The sequence below is a fragment of the Asterias rubens genome, chromosome 5 (genome assembly GCF_902459465.1).
Source record: "Asterias rubens chromosome 5, eAstRub1.3, whole genome shotgun sequence".
In the NCBI taxonomy this organism is placed as follows: Eukaryota; Metazoa; Echinodermata; class Asteroidea; order Forcipulatida; family Asteriidae; genus Asterias; species Asterias rubens.
Genome location: NC_047066.1, coordinates 2,414,854 through 2,434,069, shown reverse-complemented (window position 1 = coordinate 2,434,069; position 19,216 = coordinate 2,414,854). Strand labels below are relative to the sequence as shown.

The 19,216-nt window shown below is 39.1% G+C and overlaps 1 protein-coding gene across 1 annotated transcript in view; it reads left to right on the top strand.

Annotated features, from left to right (window-relative positions):
• The window catches only part of LOC117291013, a 34,289-nt gene extending 18,131 nt beyond the window's left edge, over positions 1 to 16,158 (top strand). Inside the window, exons 2-5 of the mRNA XM_033772610.1 lie at positions 9,086 to 9,219; positions 11,933 to 12,028; positions 12,503 to 12,631; positions 13,453 to 16,158. Of these exons, the coding sequence (XP_033628501.1) occupies positions 9,086 to 9,219; positions 11,933 to 12,028; positions 12,503 to 12,631; positions 13,453 to 14,148 (1,055 nt within the window). The 3' untranslated portion in view covers positions 14,149 to 16,158. The remainder of the gene's footprint in view (positions 1 to 9,085; positions 9,220 to 11,932; positions 12,029 to 12,502; positions 12,632 to 13,452) is intronic.
• Positions 16,159 to 19,216: the final 3,058 nt, after the last annotated feature.

Here is a 19,216-nt window from a genome sequence, read left to right as displayed (position 1 = left end):
CCACACTTCGTGTATCACAACTTATATATAAAATAAAAAACCTGTGAAAATTTAGGCTCAATCGGTCATCGAAGTCGGGAGAAAATAACGAGAAAACCCACCCTTGTTTCCGCACGTTTCGCCGTGTAGGCCCAATCCGTAATTCTCGTTGTCGAGAATTGATAATTGTTTAAATGTTTTCTCAAAAAGTAAAGCATTTCATGGAATAACATTTCAAGAGAAGTCTTTTACCATTACCTTCTGCAAACCCTGTAAGTTATTTGTAAATCTGTGAACTCTTATTTGTTTTTCTGTTCCGAAAGTGTATAGGCTAATGGCTTTAAAAAGCATCATACTCAACACACAATGTATTGTATGCAATTCTAAGGTAGTCCAAAGTGGGGCCGATATTGAGATATGAATAATTTATTATCAGCTTAATATGCAGCCCAAATTGTTTAATTCTTACACTTGAACTCACTGAATCGCTGTGTATTTTTATTAGGCTAAGTGAAGAAATTAACTTAGTAGTATTTTTCTTTCTAATGAACAGCTTTGTAAAATGGGGCCAATGTCACCCTGTGCAAAATACTCGACTGGTTTACTTCTTTAAAGGCAGTGGACACTATTGGTAATTACTCAAAATAATTATTAGCATAAAGCCTCACTTGGTAACGAGTTAGGACCCGTCTTATCTCGAGTTAGGACGAGTAGCTCGTCCTAACTTAGGATTAATCTTAAGGTTATAAAGAGTTTTGTGAAATCGACGGCTGGACTCTATTGGTAATTGTCAAAGACAAGTCTTCTCACTTGGTGTATCTCAACATAAACATAATTAACAAACCTGTGAAAATTTGAGCTCAATCTGTCGTCGAAGTTGCGAGATAGTAATGAAAGAAAATAAAAACCTTGTGACACGAAGTTGTGTGCTTTCAAGTGCTTGTTTTCGAGACCTATACTTGAGGTCTCGAAATAAAATTCATGGAAAATTACTTCTCTCTCGAAAACTATGTCACTTCAGAGAGAGCTGTTTCTCACAGTGTTTTATACCATCAACCTCTCCCCCTTACTCGTTACCAAGAAAGGTTTTATGCTAATAACTATTTGGAGTAATTACCAATAGTGTCCACTGCCTTTAATAAAGTAAAACAATTGAACGGTTTCGAAACGCAAATGTATACTTTGCCCTCAAACCCGCCGTCTCTGCAGAAAGAGTGAAGAAATGCTCTTTTATTTGGGGTTAAATTAATTAGATATGAAGTCAGATTGTTTTAGTATAACTTATGGATCACATTACTGTCAACTTATATTGGCAAAACACGCTACGATAAGGTTAAGAACATCCCATGGTGTCTTGTGTTACGATAAAGTGCGCAATGACGTCACAATGTAGACTTAAAGGCAAAGTATACTTTTGTTTTTTTCTAGAGCCGTTAAATTGTTTTAAACCTATGTGATTGTAGACATTACAAAGTACAACTATAACCTGTGAAAAATTTGATTTCGAAATGTGGTAGCATTTTCGAGATATCATCGAGAATCTAGAGCGGTTTAGTCCATGCAGGAAGAATAATTCGTTATAATGGAATACACAACCCGATAAACGTGTCTAACACCAGTAACGTTCCTTTCAAAAAATTGTTGTTGTTTTTTTATTATTATTATTTATCTATTTTTCTCGGTTTTTGGGTTGTTTTTTTTTTTTTTGGGGGGGGGGTCGGATGATTTATTTTTTTCATAACCACATCACTTCAGAGTGAAATGTTTCTCACAGTGCTTTATGCTATCGAAAGCTGATGTACTTCTAAAAGTATATTTTAATTGCCACTTGTTTTTAGGAGCATTTACCAAGCGTCTATACCTTACCTTTAAGACATGAATTACGTCAATGGGTTTCACCCATTGAGTTACACCTGAGGCTCGAGGAGCGGGGGGGGGGAGGTCAAATAAAACACAAAATGAATCACAAACACAGCCAAATATAGATTTGGAGAAAAGTGTCAACACTACGATCGTACAATTCCTCCTAAATTGAGCCCAGAAGACGTGAATTAGTTGAACAACTCTAAAATAAAGGTGATATTCTTGTCCCCTTTTTACGACACAGATAATAAGTCAGTCTTCAACAGCAACATTTATTACAAATATTATACAAAATAAAGATTGACATTAAAACAGCCAATGATACTAAATAATTATAGTAGGAAAATGACAGAGTAAGTGAAATGATGACGATCCCCGGTAAGCGTTTGCTTGAATTTGGGATGTCTAACGGGTAAGACAAACAATAGACACCAAAGACAAAAACACTTAGACAGACATCACGGACGGACAGACAAGAGGGCAAACACTAACAGAAATAACTGTGATTACTCAGTCCCTTAAAAAATTATTACTTATATCGTCTCAACAACTTGTACCCTGCAAACAGCACAGTCTTCAGTATTCTCTAAAAATGCAAAAGAGTGAAAGGGCACTCTTTGAAGAGCCATATGAGGGCCAACTCTTTTTCGAGTGGTCTTCCACTCTTTTAGACTGAAGTTTGCATCTTTTTGAGTGATTGTTCACTCTGTATACTGGAGTGAAACCTCTCTAAAAGAGTGAAATAACCACCACTCTTTTTAAAGAGCATAGACAACTCGAAATGTAAAGAGAGGTGTTTTTCACTCTTTTACATTTAGAGGGTTGATAACTGCCATGCCTTCGTTACTACATTGACATCAATATAAAAAAGACAATAAATAAAATTAGGGACACATCACAAATTGACAACAGTTTTCCGTTTATCACTTAGCACCTCATTATTGGTGTGGGGGAGGGGTATGCATGGGTGTCCCCTTACTGTTATACTTGTGGTAGTATTTTATTCTATTAACAATGCAGAAAATAATGGCTTGCGAAGAATGATATGAAACTTGTTTTTACGTTTTTTGACGGATGGCTGAGTTTATCTTACGGTACACTCACCGTGGTTGGTGAACAGGAAAAAAAACACGAAAAGCTTTTGCGGTTTTACCTTTGCTTGCCCCGTAGACCGCCGAGAAAATGCTTTCTTGATTTCATCAGCAGCCAGGGCAAAGCAGTGGCATTATCACACTCACGTTCCCTGCTAAACGGCGGAGACCGTCTGTAATTAAAAAGGAAATGTTCATCTCCCTCAAGAATTAGAATAAAGGGCTCGATCAAAAAAAATCTAACCCTCTTCAACTTGGCGAATTTCAAGGAACCCGCCCACGAGCGTTTCCAACAAATTACACCCGTGAAAATCACACACAATTTGTGATTAGGAACTGTGGGTTGATGAATATTATAAGTGAAACGCTTAACGCTTTGCTGTCTTCCTTTTTTCTTCAAGTAATGGATTTTTTTTTAAGCTCATCAGTTTGAAGATCAAACTTGACGAACTTTGCTAAAATGTCGGCATTATAAAATGTCTCAGTCTTGCAGAATTCATATTTCTGAATGTGGCTAAATGCGGTATTTGAACCGTTTAAAAACAGTGGACACTGTAATTGGTAATTACTCAATGTAATTATTAACATAAAACCTAACTTGGTAATGAGTAATCGGTAGAGGCTGATGGTAAAAAACATTGTGAGAAACGGCTCCCTCTGAAATGACGTAGTTTTTGTGAAAGAAGTGATTTCCCACAAAATTTGATTTCGAAATCAAGCATCTGAAAGCACGCAACTTCGTGTGACCAGGGGTGGATTTCACAAAGAGTAAGGACTTGTCTTATCTCGAGTTAGGACCAGCTACTCGTCTTAACTTAGGACTATCCATGCAATTTGTATATCTCCTAGGACTAATCCTAAGTTAGGACTGGTCCTAACTCTTTATGAAATCGATCCCAGGGCGTGTTTTTTCTGTCATATTATCTCGCTTCGATGACCAATTAAGCTCAAATTTTCACAGGTTTGTTATGTTACGCATGTTATGTTGAGGTACAACAAGTGAGAAGACTTGTCTTTGACAATATTACCAATAGTGTTCAGTGTGTTTAAAAAAATTGTTTTTTTTATTTGATTTTTTTTTATCCAGCAGGGTGGATATACGTGCGCATTACAAGTCTTAATATTATTATTATTATTATTATTATTATTATTATTATTATTATTATTAAGAACTGTTAACAAACGGTTTTGCTCATTTAAATTCATTGTTATCCACATTTTGAAAACTATCATTTCTAGCAACTGTGTGAATTCATCAGATTTGCATAGAAATTGCAATAGGTACATAGTAAGTATAGAAGGGTCCATGGACATGGTGAACAACTTCCCTTTAAGGCAGTGGACACTATTGGTAATTACTCAAAATAATAATTAGCATAAAACTTTACTTGGTAACGAGTAATGGGGAGAGGTTGATAGAATAAAACATTGTGAGAAACGGCTCCCTCTGAAGGCCATAGTTTTTTTAAAAGAAGTAATTTTCCACGAATTTGATTTCGAGACCTCAGATTTAGATCTTGAGGTCTCGAAATCAAAAACGCACACAACTTCGTGTGACACGGGTGGTTTTTGTTTTTCTGTCATTATTATCTCGCAAGTTCGATGGCCGATTGAGCTAAAATTCAAAGGTGTGTTATTTTATGCATATGTTGAGAAACATCAACTGTGAAGGCTAGTCTTTGAAAATTACCAATAGTGTCCACTGCCGTTAAAATATGTTTGCTTAAAACACGGTACAGCATGGTGAACACAACATATTGACGTCATCTTAGATGATTCTGTACTGTTGTCTCTGATAGGTAATTACTCAAAATAATTGTTAACAAAAAGTTACTTGGTATCTAGCAATGGAGAGTTTTTAAAAGTATACAAACATTATCGTTCCCTTTGAAGTATTGTTTTTGAGAAAAAGGTAACGTCTCAATCAAATTTTGAAGCCCTTTTTAGGCATCTGAAAGCACAGCAATTTGTGCGACAATAAGGGTGTTTTTCTTTCAATCGAAAGTGCGAGTTAAAACTCGCAACTTCGATAACCAATTAAACCCAAATTCTCACAGGTTTGTTATTTTATGCATAATGTTGAGACACACCATTGAGAACAAAGTTCTCTTGACAATAACAAACGTGTCCAGTGCCTTTAACGATGAAGGGACATGTCAGATTCAAATTTGTAACGTACTCATTTTCGAATAGATATAGACCTAAAGTTAGTGATGGGGAAAAAACAAGCCTATAATCTTAAGTTAAAATGGTGTCAATTCTGTTCATATTTGTTGTCACTTTGTCATTTACTGTACTAGGGTCGAAACGTCAGGCCATTAAAGGAAGTGGACACTATTGGTAATTACTCAAAATAATTATTAGCAAAAAAAAAACTTACTTGGTAAACGAGTAGTAGGGAGAGGTTGATAGTATAAAACATTGTGAGAAACGGCTCCCTCTGAAGTAACGTAGTTTTTGAGAAAGAAATAATTTTCCACGAATTTGATTTCGAGACCTCATAATTAGATTTTGAAGTCTCGAAATAAAGCATCTCAAAGGTGACTTCGTGTGACAAGGGCGTTTTTCTTTCATTATTATCTCGCAACTTCGAAGACCGATTGAGCTCAAATTTTCACAGGTTTGTTATTTTATGCATTCGTTGAGATGCACCAAGTGAGAAGACTGGTTTTTGACAACAAAAGTGTCCAGTGTCTTTAAACTATCTTCTGTATGCATTTATACCAATTCCTTTTGGTTACAACAACTGTATTGACACAGCTAATTATATTCCATTCTCGTTTCTAATTAACTTTACATAATATAGAATTTGTTCTACGAGCAAATTGCATTTGATGAATAGCATAATGCATGACTGGGCCTAATACGTGTGTCTCTAGTGACAAAACACCCACACCCCCATACCCATGCTAAACACCAGGAATGAGTCGGTGTCAATTTGTCACCAAGTAGGAACCAGACCATAGCCAATGATTGCTCACAAAGGTACACGAAGGTAAAAAATAAGCGGTGAAACATTTGCTATTATGCACACAGACTGATATTGAAACGGAGTCGGGACGCCATACTGTGTGAGTTTTCACACGTTGAATGTATGAGTGGCTTTTTCACCGTAGAGGGCCATCATTAACAATCAGGGATAAATATTCATGGAGCTTCGTAATTAAAGGAACACGTTGCCTTGGATCGGACGAGTTGATCTATGAAAAGCGTTTGAAACCGTTTGTTATGAAATGCATATGGTTAGAAAGATGTTTTAAAAGTAGAATATAATGATCCACACAGGTATCACTCAAATTTGCACGGTTTTCATTTTACGTCGCGAACTAACACGGTCGGCCATTTATGGGAGTCAAATTTTTGACTCCCATAAATGGCCGACCGTGTTTGTCGACGAGGTAAAACGAAAACCACGCAATTTCGAGGCATATTTGTGTAGATCATTGTATTCTACTTTTATAAATTCTTAAGCAGACAATGTTAATTAATATTTTATGCTATAAGCACTACCAACAGATTCATTTTGGACATGTATAATGATAGCATGGGAATCTTAATCTGGTACGCACAATGCAGTTGTGCTTAGCAAATTGTTTTTTAGTCACAAGCAACGCTTTGATTTTGAGCCCATGTCTGTCGAAAAATAAAAAAAAAATCGATGAAAGTACAATTTTTTTGTTCACGAGACTTGTATCCGTTTTGGCTCTCGAAACCGTACACTGAATATGCCTTCGGTGGGCTCTTGGAATTTCCAGTAGGCCTATTCTTGCTAAATATTATTATAGGATGGGGAGGGGGGAGGGTACTTTAGTATACAAGGCGGGCATGCCAGAGCATGTAAATGTATTGGGGGGTGTCCCTCACCACAAATTGGCCATGGTTTGTTGTATTCGTGGCTAGTTAAAATTTTCCGCAGGCAAGTTTAGAAATTCTTTGGCACAAATTAAAAAGTTTAACGTGACCAAGGGACAATATAGAGTTACTTAGATGTGTATTTTGTGTGTACTTCTATTAGTACTTGGGTGTGTGTGTGTTATTCGCGCCTTCGAGCATATCCTCGGTTGGAGATGGCGCACAAGAAATGCATTAAAGTATTATCATTAATTTTACTTGGGCTCAATGAAGAGAAAAGGTATTTGATTTCAATTTCGTTTCAAACTTTTCTGAAATGATTGGCAAACTAAACGTGACTCGAATCAAGAGTAGAGCGGGGAAAATTAAACAACACTGAAAGTGACGGCGAAAGATAATGAGGCCATCCTTATTAATACGCTGATGTGTGTGTGTTTGTGAGAACTGTCAGCATGTAACAGGAACAAACAGACATCGGAACATAAAATATTAATCATAAACGCATGCGATACGACGAGGGACAGAAGCTTAGACACATATCACGAACAACCGGGACTAAAGACAAAGAGTCCAAGGTCTAAACTGTGTTTTGTGGGCCCCTGTTTTTCCCCTTTGGTCCATTTTACTGGTACTCCAGGTACTTTACATGCATCCCAAGTTTGTCTTTGTTCTAATCATAGAAAGGGGAAAAATCAACAGTGGGAAAGTCCATTGCTGCCAAAAGGCGGGTATAATACATGCAACAGGGGACCTATATTATACAACCCCCCCCCCCCCAACATCGATCCAGTGAGGGGTCCTGCTTTAGTTGTTCTAAAAAACAAACTTTTCTAGAGCATTCTGTTGTGGGGTCCTATTTGAACAAAGAGTTCCCTTGTGGGATCCGTTGTTCTATTGTGTAAAGGTCCCACAAGGGCACTCCCGTATAAGCGCACATTCTAGTTCTTACATCCCTGAATTATGAAGACATCTTTTGTTCTTTCCTTTGTCCCTGTATTTAAAGGCAGTGGACACTATTGGTTATATTAATCAAAATAATTAATAGCATAAAACCTATACTTGGTAACGACTAATGGGGAAGTGTTGATAGTATAAAACATTGTGAGAAACGGCTCCCTCTGAAGTAACGTAGTTTTCGAGAAATTTCCACGAATTTGATTTCGAGACCTCAGATTTAGAATTTGAGGTCTCAAAATCAAGCGTCTGAAAGCACACAACTTCGTGTGACAAGGGTGTTTTTTCTTTCATTATTATCTCGCAACCTTGACGACCGATTGAGCTCAAATTTTCACAAGTTTGTTATTTTATGTTTATGTCGTGATACCCCAAGTGAGAAGACTAGTCTTTGACAATTTAACATCATCCAATGTACACAACTTTCCTTGTGGAGCACATTAGTCTTAAGAGTGATCCCCTGAGGATATTGTTTGTGTTCTCTTTTTGTCCGTGTTGTACTGACTCGGTCTCGATCAGTTGGCTTAAGGGCACTGCAGCCGATTTCACGAAACGCTGGGATTAATCCTAACTCGAGTTAGGACGAGTAACCCGTCCTAACTTAGGATGGATTCAATGCTTCCTACGTATTTGGATACGGAAGATTAATCCGAAGTTAGGAAGAGTTTGGTGAAATCGACGGCTGGACACCTTTGGTAAGTTGTCAAAGACAAATATTCTCACTTGTTGTATCCCAACATATGCATAAAGTAACAATTCTGTGATTTTTGTTTTACTCAATTGGTCATCGAAGCTGTAAGAGAATAATTAAACACAGGACACCCTTGTTGTGCTTTCAGATGAAACTGTTCAGGCTTTTAATACTCTTATGATAAATTATACCGTCTTCTCGAAAACTACATTACTTTAGAGGGAGCCGTTTCTCACAATGTCGTATATTATCAACAGCTATCCATCAGTTACCAGAAGTAAGTTTTTATGTCAACAACTATTTTGAGTAGTTTCAAGCTGTCATGTGCCTATAAAATAATGACCAATAATAATGACATATCACGTGGCTTAGCAACTTTACCAATCGGAACGCTTTGCTCATGTTGTGTACGAACAACAGATCGCAGGTGTGGTTATTGTTGAGTCAATTAATTACTAATGGCGACTACACCACAACTTTCTTTTCATTACCCCCCCCCCCAGTTACTTATAACAAAGTGTGTAAAATTGAGTCGATTGTTATATAATGACCAAAGCAGATTTGAAACAATCTTCCTACTGTCATGAGGGAATCTGTCACTCTATCTGCATTTCGTTGTTTATTATAAGATTCCACTTTTGTTCCTTTTTTATAGCGATGCTTATTGTCTTCATCAGCAGGACAGTGTATGCAACTAACGATGGGTGTGGAATGGATGAAGAGGACTTAGACGATTATACGACCATTTTCCAGCCGTTTGGTCGATCTAAAACTCATGTCAGGAACAATGTAAGTAGTTAATAATACAACATTCATTATTAATACCCCAGACAGTTTCCATACTCCTATTGGCGGAGCGCGTTACGTGGGGTGTTTCCGGTTGATAAGGACCAGCTGGAGCTGTTTATAACTGGTTGTTTTCGGACAGCATTTGTGCATGTTGGCGCACAACCTTGTTCCCCGGGGTGATTTATCAAAGAGCAGGTAACATGGCGTCCCTTGTTTCGTCGTTATAACCTTGGTGAACCAACGTTTAATAGAGCCGTTTCTCACAATGTGTTATACTATATCAACAGCTCTCCATTGCTCGTTACCAAGTAAGTTTTTATGGTGACAATTATTTTGAGTAATAACCCATTGTGTCCAGTGCCTTTAAGACATTCGTCCAGAATAACGGTTTTTTTTAAAGGCACTGGACACTATTGGTAATTACTCAAGAAAAATGTTAGCTAAACAACTTACTTGGTGACGAGCAATGGAGAGCTGTTGACAGTATAAAACATTGTGAGAAACGGCTCCCTTCGAAATATCGTAGTCTTTAAGAAAAGGTTAAACCAGGCTTGAGGTCTTTTTTAGGCATCCGAAAGCACACACGTTTTCGGCAGCAAGGGTGTTTTTTCTTTCAAAACTTTCTTTTGAAACTGAAATAACTCGATGACCAGCTGAGTCTACGTGTCACAGATTTGTTATGTTATGCATACGTTGGGATACACAAACAATTAAAAGCCGATTTTACGAAACGCTGATGGGAATAATCCTAGCTCGAGTAACTCGTACTAACTTAGGATGGTTTCAATGCATCCTAACGTCTTTGGATACGGAATTTAACTCGTCCTAAGATTAGTCCTAGTTGAAAGAGTTTGGTAAAATCGACGGCAGGGGTGGGTTTCACAAAGAGTTAAGACTATTTCTCGGGTTATTAATATTAGCACGAGTTACTCGTCCAAACTTTAAGGACTAGCCTTAAAGTCACCTGGAAATATAGTTGTTTTCGTCAAACATTAGAGTATAAGTTTATGAACATTAACAAAAAAATTGAGTTATTGTTTGTAAAGATTTATATGTTTAAAAAATAGATAAAGTTGTTTTGGGGGTGACTCCGTCTACCCCTTTTGTGACGTCAATCGAGGCAGACTTTGCCTCGATCGCACATCGAACACACGTATACGTGCAAGCACATGCAAGTCCTAGTCGTGAGTTTGTACGTTTCGAAACAGAAAAGAAAAAAATCTTGCATTTTCCGGCAATGTCGACCTGGTGTATTTCTGCTGGATGCAGCAAAACAACTAAAGATGGGGTCAGTTTGCAAAGTGGTTCAGTCCGACGTCTTTTCCAGCGCTGTGCAGCAAACACTTCGAGCCGTCGTGCTTCGAGAATCCGGAATACACCACCACAAATTTTGACATGAAGAGAAAAGTTCTTTTTTAAAACATGACGCCATCCCAACAATTTGTCCAGCTAGTGGGAAGTCGAAGAAGGTACCTGAAAGACGTGTTGTTTCTAAAGGAGCATTTGCCTAACGTAAAAAAAATCGGGTATTGTTTCAACTCTTTTGTTGGCACTGCGCGTGATTCACCGTGCTGGGTAATCCGAGTGGACCATCTGCACAGCAGCCATACAGTGCGTGCAGTCTGCTCCGTGACCGTAGTTCTGTACGTAGGCATATTACCGATCAGGTACCCAGACGTAGTGTACGGGGCCTGACTACACATTTTCTCTTCAAATTTCGCGCTTCGATTTACGTCACAAACAGCGCCCTGTCGGATCGGGCCTACTTTTAAATTTGTAAATAAAATGGAAACTAATTTTTTAGAACCTTAGTTTTTTGTTTATTCATATTCCACTCATCAAAACACAAATTTTAGAGATAAAAGCTTTATTTTGACAAAATACCACTTCCAGGTGACTTTAAGTTTTTACTATCCTGTAAATAGTCAAGTTAAAGGAACACGTTGCCTTGGATCGGTCGAGTTGGTCTTATGGTTAGAAAGATGTTTTAAAAGTAGAATACAATGATCCACACAAGTTTGCCTCGAAAATACCTGGTTTTCCTTTTACTTTGTGAACTAACACGGTCGGCCATTTATGGGAGTCACAAATTTGACTTCCATAAATGGCCGACCGTGTTAGTCGACGAGAAAAAAGGAAAACCACGCAATTTCGAGTGATACTTGTGTGGATCATTATATTCTACTCTTAAATTATCTATCAAACCATGCATTATATAACAAACGGTTACACACGCTTTTCAAAGACCAACTCGACCGATCCAAGGCAAAGTGTTCCTTTAAGACTATTGTCCTAACCCTTCGTGGAATCGATCCTATAGACAGTGTGAACTGTGTTTACAATAAGTAAGTGTGACCTTGTGCATTCTTTGGGTATTCTGGCAGGCAAGAAACTGCGCAAGTCATACGGGAAAGTTTACATTTTGTGTCATAATTTCCACATAAATCCAAGAGTTATGAAAGTAAAAGCTGGACAAAAGTTGATACAAATTGGACAGTGCAATCTCTATAAATTATAAGATTTTATGATTTCTTCCATTAGCCTGTGTACAAATCGTGCCTGCAGGAAGTCTTGGTGGCTCTTTTGTAAACATGTGATGTCACAGGTCACATCGTCCATGAACACACACAACGTAGATTTACACACCTTGTTTGTCCGTTATTTCAATCTCAAACGTTTTTTTTGTCTCCCCGTTTTCTTTTTTTTACCACAGCAAGTTTCAGGCGAGACCTATGATGAAAACATCAGAGGGGAACTCTTAAACTTTGAAAACAATTATACTGAGGCTACGGATTCCGACTGTTGTCAAGTAAGAATTTTTAGTTATTGTTAAAGAAACATTACATAATTGGTTTTTGCTAACAGGAACAATTGCTGGCAGTGAGCACTCTATGTAATCCATCATGCTTATAAACGGATAAACCTGTAGAAGTTTGAGATTTAACCTGTAACTGCTGTACAACAAGAGATCAGACCCACGTTTTGGGTACAACCTTGGGAAATGGTTAAAAAGAAAGATCAAGGGGATGCAACTTTTCCCAAAATATCATGTACTAAATTACAAGGGAAAGTTAGAAGACGGAACTCCAATTGTGCCATAACACATCAAGAAAGCTAGAAAATGTTTCTTGACAACAAATCTGTCTAACGTGTTTCGAATATATTGTAAGATAGATGATTCAAGTGGACCCATGGCGACTAAGTTGTTGGTAGATTTTAATGATCTCGTTATCTGCATAATTTATTAAAGTAAAATTTCCTTGTTTTTTTTTTTTATTTCTAGATATACGAAAGTATCTTCCACAATTTCGGAAAATCCATCTCAGCCCTGCTAGCTATGGATCTCCATGAAGATGTGCACACTGAACTCTTTCATTCGCTCAAAAATTTTCGCGATAGGATTGGAGAAGCGGTAAGTGGTGTTTATAGATACAAGTCTGCTCGATGGCCGTGCCCGAAACGGAGACTTCGGCTGCAGCTACGGCTACTTTTGCCTATTCTTCAACACCGACAGACGCGCTGACCTAGCCGTAGCCTGTAGCCGAAGACGCCGTAAAAAATCAATCTCAAGATGTATACCAAATCTGAACTGCTAAGCAAATTGTGATGCCAAAATAAAAATAAAACACTGTAATGAAAACTGCATCATAAGATGAATCTACTTTGTGAAATCGTGCCCAGGTTTCTTTAATATATAGATTAGTGCAGTACACATGTTTTAAGGCCGTGTCACACTGCAGCGATAACGAAAACGAAAACGACAACGACGCAAAGAGAACACATTCTATTGGTTAAAATGAGCCTGCGCGTATTCTGCGTGGAGCAATTCAACCAATAGAATGCATTATCTTTGCGTTGTGATCGTTGTCGTTTTCGTTATCGCTGCAGTGTGACCCGGCCTAAAATCTCCGCTTTTGACTAGGCCCTACTATAATTAAAGCTATATCAAATGTACGCGTATGCAAGATACCATAACAGTACACGGGCGCTGGGAGGCTATTTCAAAAAGGGGTTACCTAATTTAAAATTCAGATACTTTATTATGCCGGATTGTCCGACCTATGTACTGATCAGTGGGACACAAGGTGACGGGAACGTGGGGGGGGGGTTATGTTATAGTAGCTGCCATTTGATTCTTGTTAATGTTAGCAGTAACAGAAGGCTGCATTATCCAAAATAATGATATAACCGAAAGTTGTGTTTAATTCCTTTACTCGTGTTATTCCGATACAGCTTGTTGATGTCGGTCAATGGGACGAACAACAACTTATAGCGACGAGACTCGCTCACGACGTATCCAACAGACACATCATACCTTACTCGACTGTTGCTAAGAACAATCGTCGAAACTTTTTAGCTTTTAGACTTATAGAAAATATTCTTAACAAAGACCTCGACTATTTGAAAAGCTGCTCGCAAGGTCACCGATCCAAACGCATTATGGGTTCGAGAATGGAACCACGAAATGCGCCCGTCCCCGCCGAGCCAGCAGCGGGTCGATGGGAGTATGATGCCCGTGAGAATCGCGCGTTCTATCCGCAGCAGCAGGAGCCCGACAGCCGGCTACTTGACAGTGAGCCCGTCGTTGATCCTTTAGATGATATGGTACGTCAACTCCGTATGTACGAGCAACTTCAAGAAATTCGCGAGGCACTCAGACGAAGTGACGAATTCTTAGCCTACCCTGCGGACAGAGACGACATGTTGCGGGAAATTCGCGCCTACGATCGGCAGCAGCAAGTGAGGACCGAATTGGTGGCCAAGCGAAACGGGGAGTTCCTGACGAACACAAGGGTCGCACCAAACACCTTTTACGAGACCAAGAGAGATGCAGAATATCTAGGGCCGTTTGCTGCACCTGGCAAGAGAAGTGTGCGGATGAATTCCTTGGAATTTAAACGGGCGTTGGATATGTTCTCGAAAAAGTGATCCATAGTTTTTTTGTCCATGATATTTGTTCGTGTCCAAACAGCTTGTTAATGTGTGTAAGGGGGCTTGGGTTTGATTGAAGAAAAGAAAATGAAGTTCGTTGTCAAAAGCCATCCATTAGCACTGAGGCTGATTTGCAATTTTAAATTCGATAAGATACAACTTTTATTTTTCTGTGATTATATTTAATTTTATTTTTGAAAGCAAAATCAATGTGGGCTACGATTCCGATTGCCAATTCTCTTTTAAAAAAATCTAACAAACCTTATCATAAAAAAAAAATGAAAAAAGAAAATAGCGGACTCCGTGCAGCACAGCTGTGCATATTAAATATGATTGTCAATGTTAAATGAACGGCGGACTGATTGTTTGTAGCATTTCAGACCTCGATATATCAAGATGACGTACCGCCATCTTTGGAGACCGCCATCACGGCCATCACGGTGTGTAAAATTCTAAGCCAATGATAGGCCCTTTTCGAAACGACTGGATTTGGTTTCGAAAAGGGCCATAGCCTTTCATGCATGCACGACGTTTCATCAAAGATTGCGGCCATTGAAAAAGGATTTACAAAGGGATCTATAAAAAAGAAAAAAAATTCGTGTCACACAATTCTATTTCTCAGTAACGTTTGACGCGTGGAATGCTCACTGAAAGGCACATGTTGAGCCATCTTTTTCGTGTGTTTTTTTTTGTCTAAAAAGAACATCGGTTGGGGTGCAGAGACATTTTTTAAAGTGATTTGTTCTACATCGGTAACAATGTTTTAATTGTGTCAAAAAATCCATCCCCATAATGTATGACCAAAATGTGCACGATTGATGACGATGATGACGTAATCATGTGTGTGCCTTGTTTGTTGACAATGATAAGAAACACAACTTCTGTGTACTGAGGGACGGTATGGAGACGTAGGGGGGTTTAACAGATGGATATTTGCATCGGGATAAAGAATATTAACTTTTGTTTTACTTATAATACTTAGTATGAACTAAGCGCCTTGAGTACCTTGTTGGTATAGATACGTGCGCTATACAAGACTTCGGTATTATTAAGTAAAATCGAAGTGTTTTTATAAAAACAGGGGTGTGCCCCGCAAAACATATCGGTGCGTCCTTCATTAATTATCATATATTTATAAAAGTATGAAATACACAAAAGAAATATTTGTTCAATAGACCGAATAGTGCTCAATATTTAGAGCTGCGTTTACATTGGTCCTGATCTTGCGACACGGTGGACAAGTTAAAAAGAATAACACTGAAGACGAGCAGAGTATACTGTTCGAAACGTCGAGACCAAAACCGGCTCTTTTTACAGCCAACACTCACCCTAAGAGATTTGCACATGGCTGTACATGCAAGTTCACATAGTTTTTTTCTTATTTCTCCACACCATGCAAAGCTTTACTTACTATCAAAATAACATCAGGTCATTCCAATTAAAGCAGCCTTAAGAGTAACTATTAATATAAATATGAACAGTAAACTTGCGGGTATACAAGCATGAGAAAAATCTCTTTCGAAGGAGTGGTGGCTCTGAAAAGAGCTGTTTTGGTCTCGACGTTTCGAACAGTATACTCTGTTCGTCTTCAGGAGCCATGGTTGCCACCCCGGTTGCGTATATGGTTGTGGCTAGAGTTGCTCTTAGCAACAGCGGCTATGGCTGTGGCTAGCACTGCTCATAGCAACAGCCATAGCCGCCCGTTCGGACCCAGGTTCGGCCATTGTATCTTGTATCTTTCTCTAATTGTTTATTTTATTGTTTCTTTAATGCGCTTAGAGGCTTTTGCATTAGGCGCTTTACAAATGTCTTATTGTTATTATTGTTATTATTATTATTATTATTATTGTGGTTTCATGTTACTCAATGCATTGGATGCAATTTGTCTAAAACCTTGTTGACAATCAAGTATCAATTGTTAGATTATAGGATTTGAGCATTGCATGGTGAGGTATCAATGTATGTTTGCGGTAACACCATGTGTGTATCTACTTGCCAGGTAGAGTTTGTTCTTAGAGAACTTATTCTACTACCGCGGAGTATGTTCGGGGGGTTCGGGAGACTTCTCAGATCAAAAAGAACTGTCCTGCTTTTTAACTATTACCCGGGCGGATTGTTAGATTGCTTTCCATGTTTTTCTTCGCAATTTAAATATTATCTGTTTACCAAAGAAACTTACTTGAAGCAAAATGGCGAATCCTAGAACACCGTTGTTTCACTTGCTCACCATTTGGATACACACAGCTAGTGGCATTTAAACCCAACGTCGCTGAAGTAACTTAAAGGCACTGGACATTATTGGTAATAACTCAATTGTTAGCATAAAAACTTACTTGGTTACCAGCAATGAAGAGCTGTTGAAAGAATATAACATTGTGGGACACGGCTCCCTCTGATGAAGTAACAGCCAGAGTTTTTGAGAAAGAGGTCATTTCTCACTCAAACAACAAAATACTTCAGCTGAAGCATTTTATTAAGCATCTGAAAGCACACAAAGAACAATGCCACAAGTGTGTTATTTTGTCTTTCACTATTTTCTCTTGAAAATTCGAAGACCAATTGAACCACAATTTTTACAGATTTGTTATTTTATGCTAGATTATGTTGGGATACACCAAATGAGACTACGGGTCTTTGACAATTTATTACCAAATGTGTCCAGTGCCTTTCCATATAAATAGAGTGAATGACACTGGTAGTATAGAGAAAGGCTGTGTACGAAAAGTGTGTATAAACTGAGAATGCAAGACAGGGGCCCAATTTCATGGCTCTGCTTACCACCGAATTCTGCGCTTACGATCACGATTCCCCGCTTACGTGCAAGCGCCAAAATACGCAGCTTACCCGTAAAATACGCTTGCCGTAAGCACATAATTCCCTGCTTCCGTAAGCGCCGATTCTGTGCTACCGGTAAGCAGAGCCATGAAATTGGGCCCAGAAAGCAAGCAGAATTATAGGATTCTGACTTGTTGTAAGGAATGGTCACAGAGTGTGTGTGTTTGTATACAAATTATGTGCCTTGACGTCGATGTCTATACCGTTCGCCCCCCCCCCCGCCCCCTTAACATTGAAGTCACATTATTTTGATTTGACAGAGCATGATTTCAATTTAAGCGCAAATAAAACCACCCCTTTTAATAACAACAATCGATGCTAAACTCTCCTAGTCAAAGGATGATTATACAAGGTGCTCGGTTGACTGCGTCAATAATGGAGGTGTGTAGTATGGGGAGGGATTGCTGAACAGGGCCCCACCCAATTTCATAGAGCTGCTTAAGCAGAACCCTATTTTTGGTAAGCACGATTGTTGTGCTAAGCAATTTTTGTTATGCTTTAGCAACTCTATGAAATTGGGCCAAGGTGTTGGGAGTTCCTGAGATTGGAGTAGTTCGGAGAATGTGACTGGAATGGGAAAAAGACAAAGTGAGACAGAAAGATAAACTTAGATTGTATTGTAGTGAGTCAAGGTTCACTATAATGATTGGCTTTAGAGTTTTGTTTTCAAACCAGGAACTGAAATTCTCATCAGAAAGTGGGTAGTTTTTGTCTTGATTTAGTTACATTTTTTTGTAATGGAGAAACAAAAATCAAAAAACAGCACCGAACACACGTGTTTGTGATATCGGGGATTGTGTGTGAGGTTATGGACAGGCCAAAAAGAACGGTAAACATATTGGAGTTTTGTTATCTGAGTTTTCACGGACAATCATGGCAGTTGTAATCAGTTTATCAGATGTACCTATGCACCATGAACTCATTTGAGTAAAGGCGCCCTCGGCTAGAGGCCAAAGAAGGCAGTCTGGTCCCTAGTCCTTACCTGCAGGGATCGGATAATGACCGGGTGTTGGCTTTACATGGCCCGTTCCGAAACAACGACTTCGGCTCCAGATTCGGCTCAGGCTAGCTTAGCCCCGCGCTTGTTTTGACAATAATTATTGCGCTTGCTTTGCGTATACGTGCTCAGGGCTTCAGACGGGAAGAACGGAGCCCGGAAGCCAAATCCAAAGCCGAAGCCGTGGTTTCGAAATTTTAGGTCATAAACTGAGGCGAGAGTAGAAGGGCTACCAAGCAATTTGACACATTTTTAATGAGCTTAAACGATCCCATTAATGAAACGATGATGGGAATGATGTGTAGAACGAGAGAACGAGAGAGAGGGAGAAAGGATGAAGTGGGAAGTTGTGAAGTCTCCTTTCACGAATAACGGGTGCGTTCGATTAGCTTCCCCGGGTCGACTCCGGTCTGCCCTCGGTGCGTTTGAAAGGTTTTTGACGTCACTCCATGGGCTCATCCAGGTCAGCCCCAAGTGCCCTTGTTGTGGAACGGGTCACTTGGGGCTGGCGAGATACATGAACGTCACCAAGAGAGGGCGAGTGATCGTTCGATAAGCTCTTGTCGGGGGCTCATCTGAATGAGCACCGCGTGGTCGACCCGGGAAAGCTAATCGAACGCACCCTGATGCTAACTACATTTACGCATGCGCACATTGGCGGGCAAACACCCAGAGTTGTTCACAAACGCGACGAACGTTACATCAATAGGAGACTTTCCAACGCTAGGTGGCAGCAGACATACCGGGTAAATTTCCATTGTTTACGTAGTTCTGAACATGCGCATAATTCTGAGAACAATGGATTTACCCGGTAAGTCTGCTGCCCTCTATCGTCCCAGAAAGTCTCCCATTGATCTCTATCATACATGGCTCATTTTCATAGAGTTGCTGAACACCCGATTATGTTCTCCCCTGCGCGATTTACATTTCATTGCGCTGCTATAACCGTAAGCACACGAAAAGGCAAGCTAACCTTCCGGGCATGCTTACTGCACGAAAATGAATGACGTCACAATGCAAATCCATGGTGAACAAGCAAAATGGCAGCCTAATCGTTTTGCTTACATGTTAAATACGTTTACACATTAGCAATTTTTTTCTGCTACATTAAGCACGAAAATTTGCTAACTTTAAAGCAGCTCTATGCAATTGGGCCTGAACAATGATCTGTTAAACCACCAAATAAAAAGGCGCGATATTTTCTTGATTGACCAACCATTACGCGCGATGTGA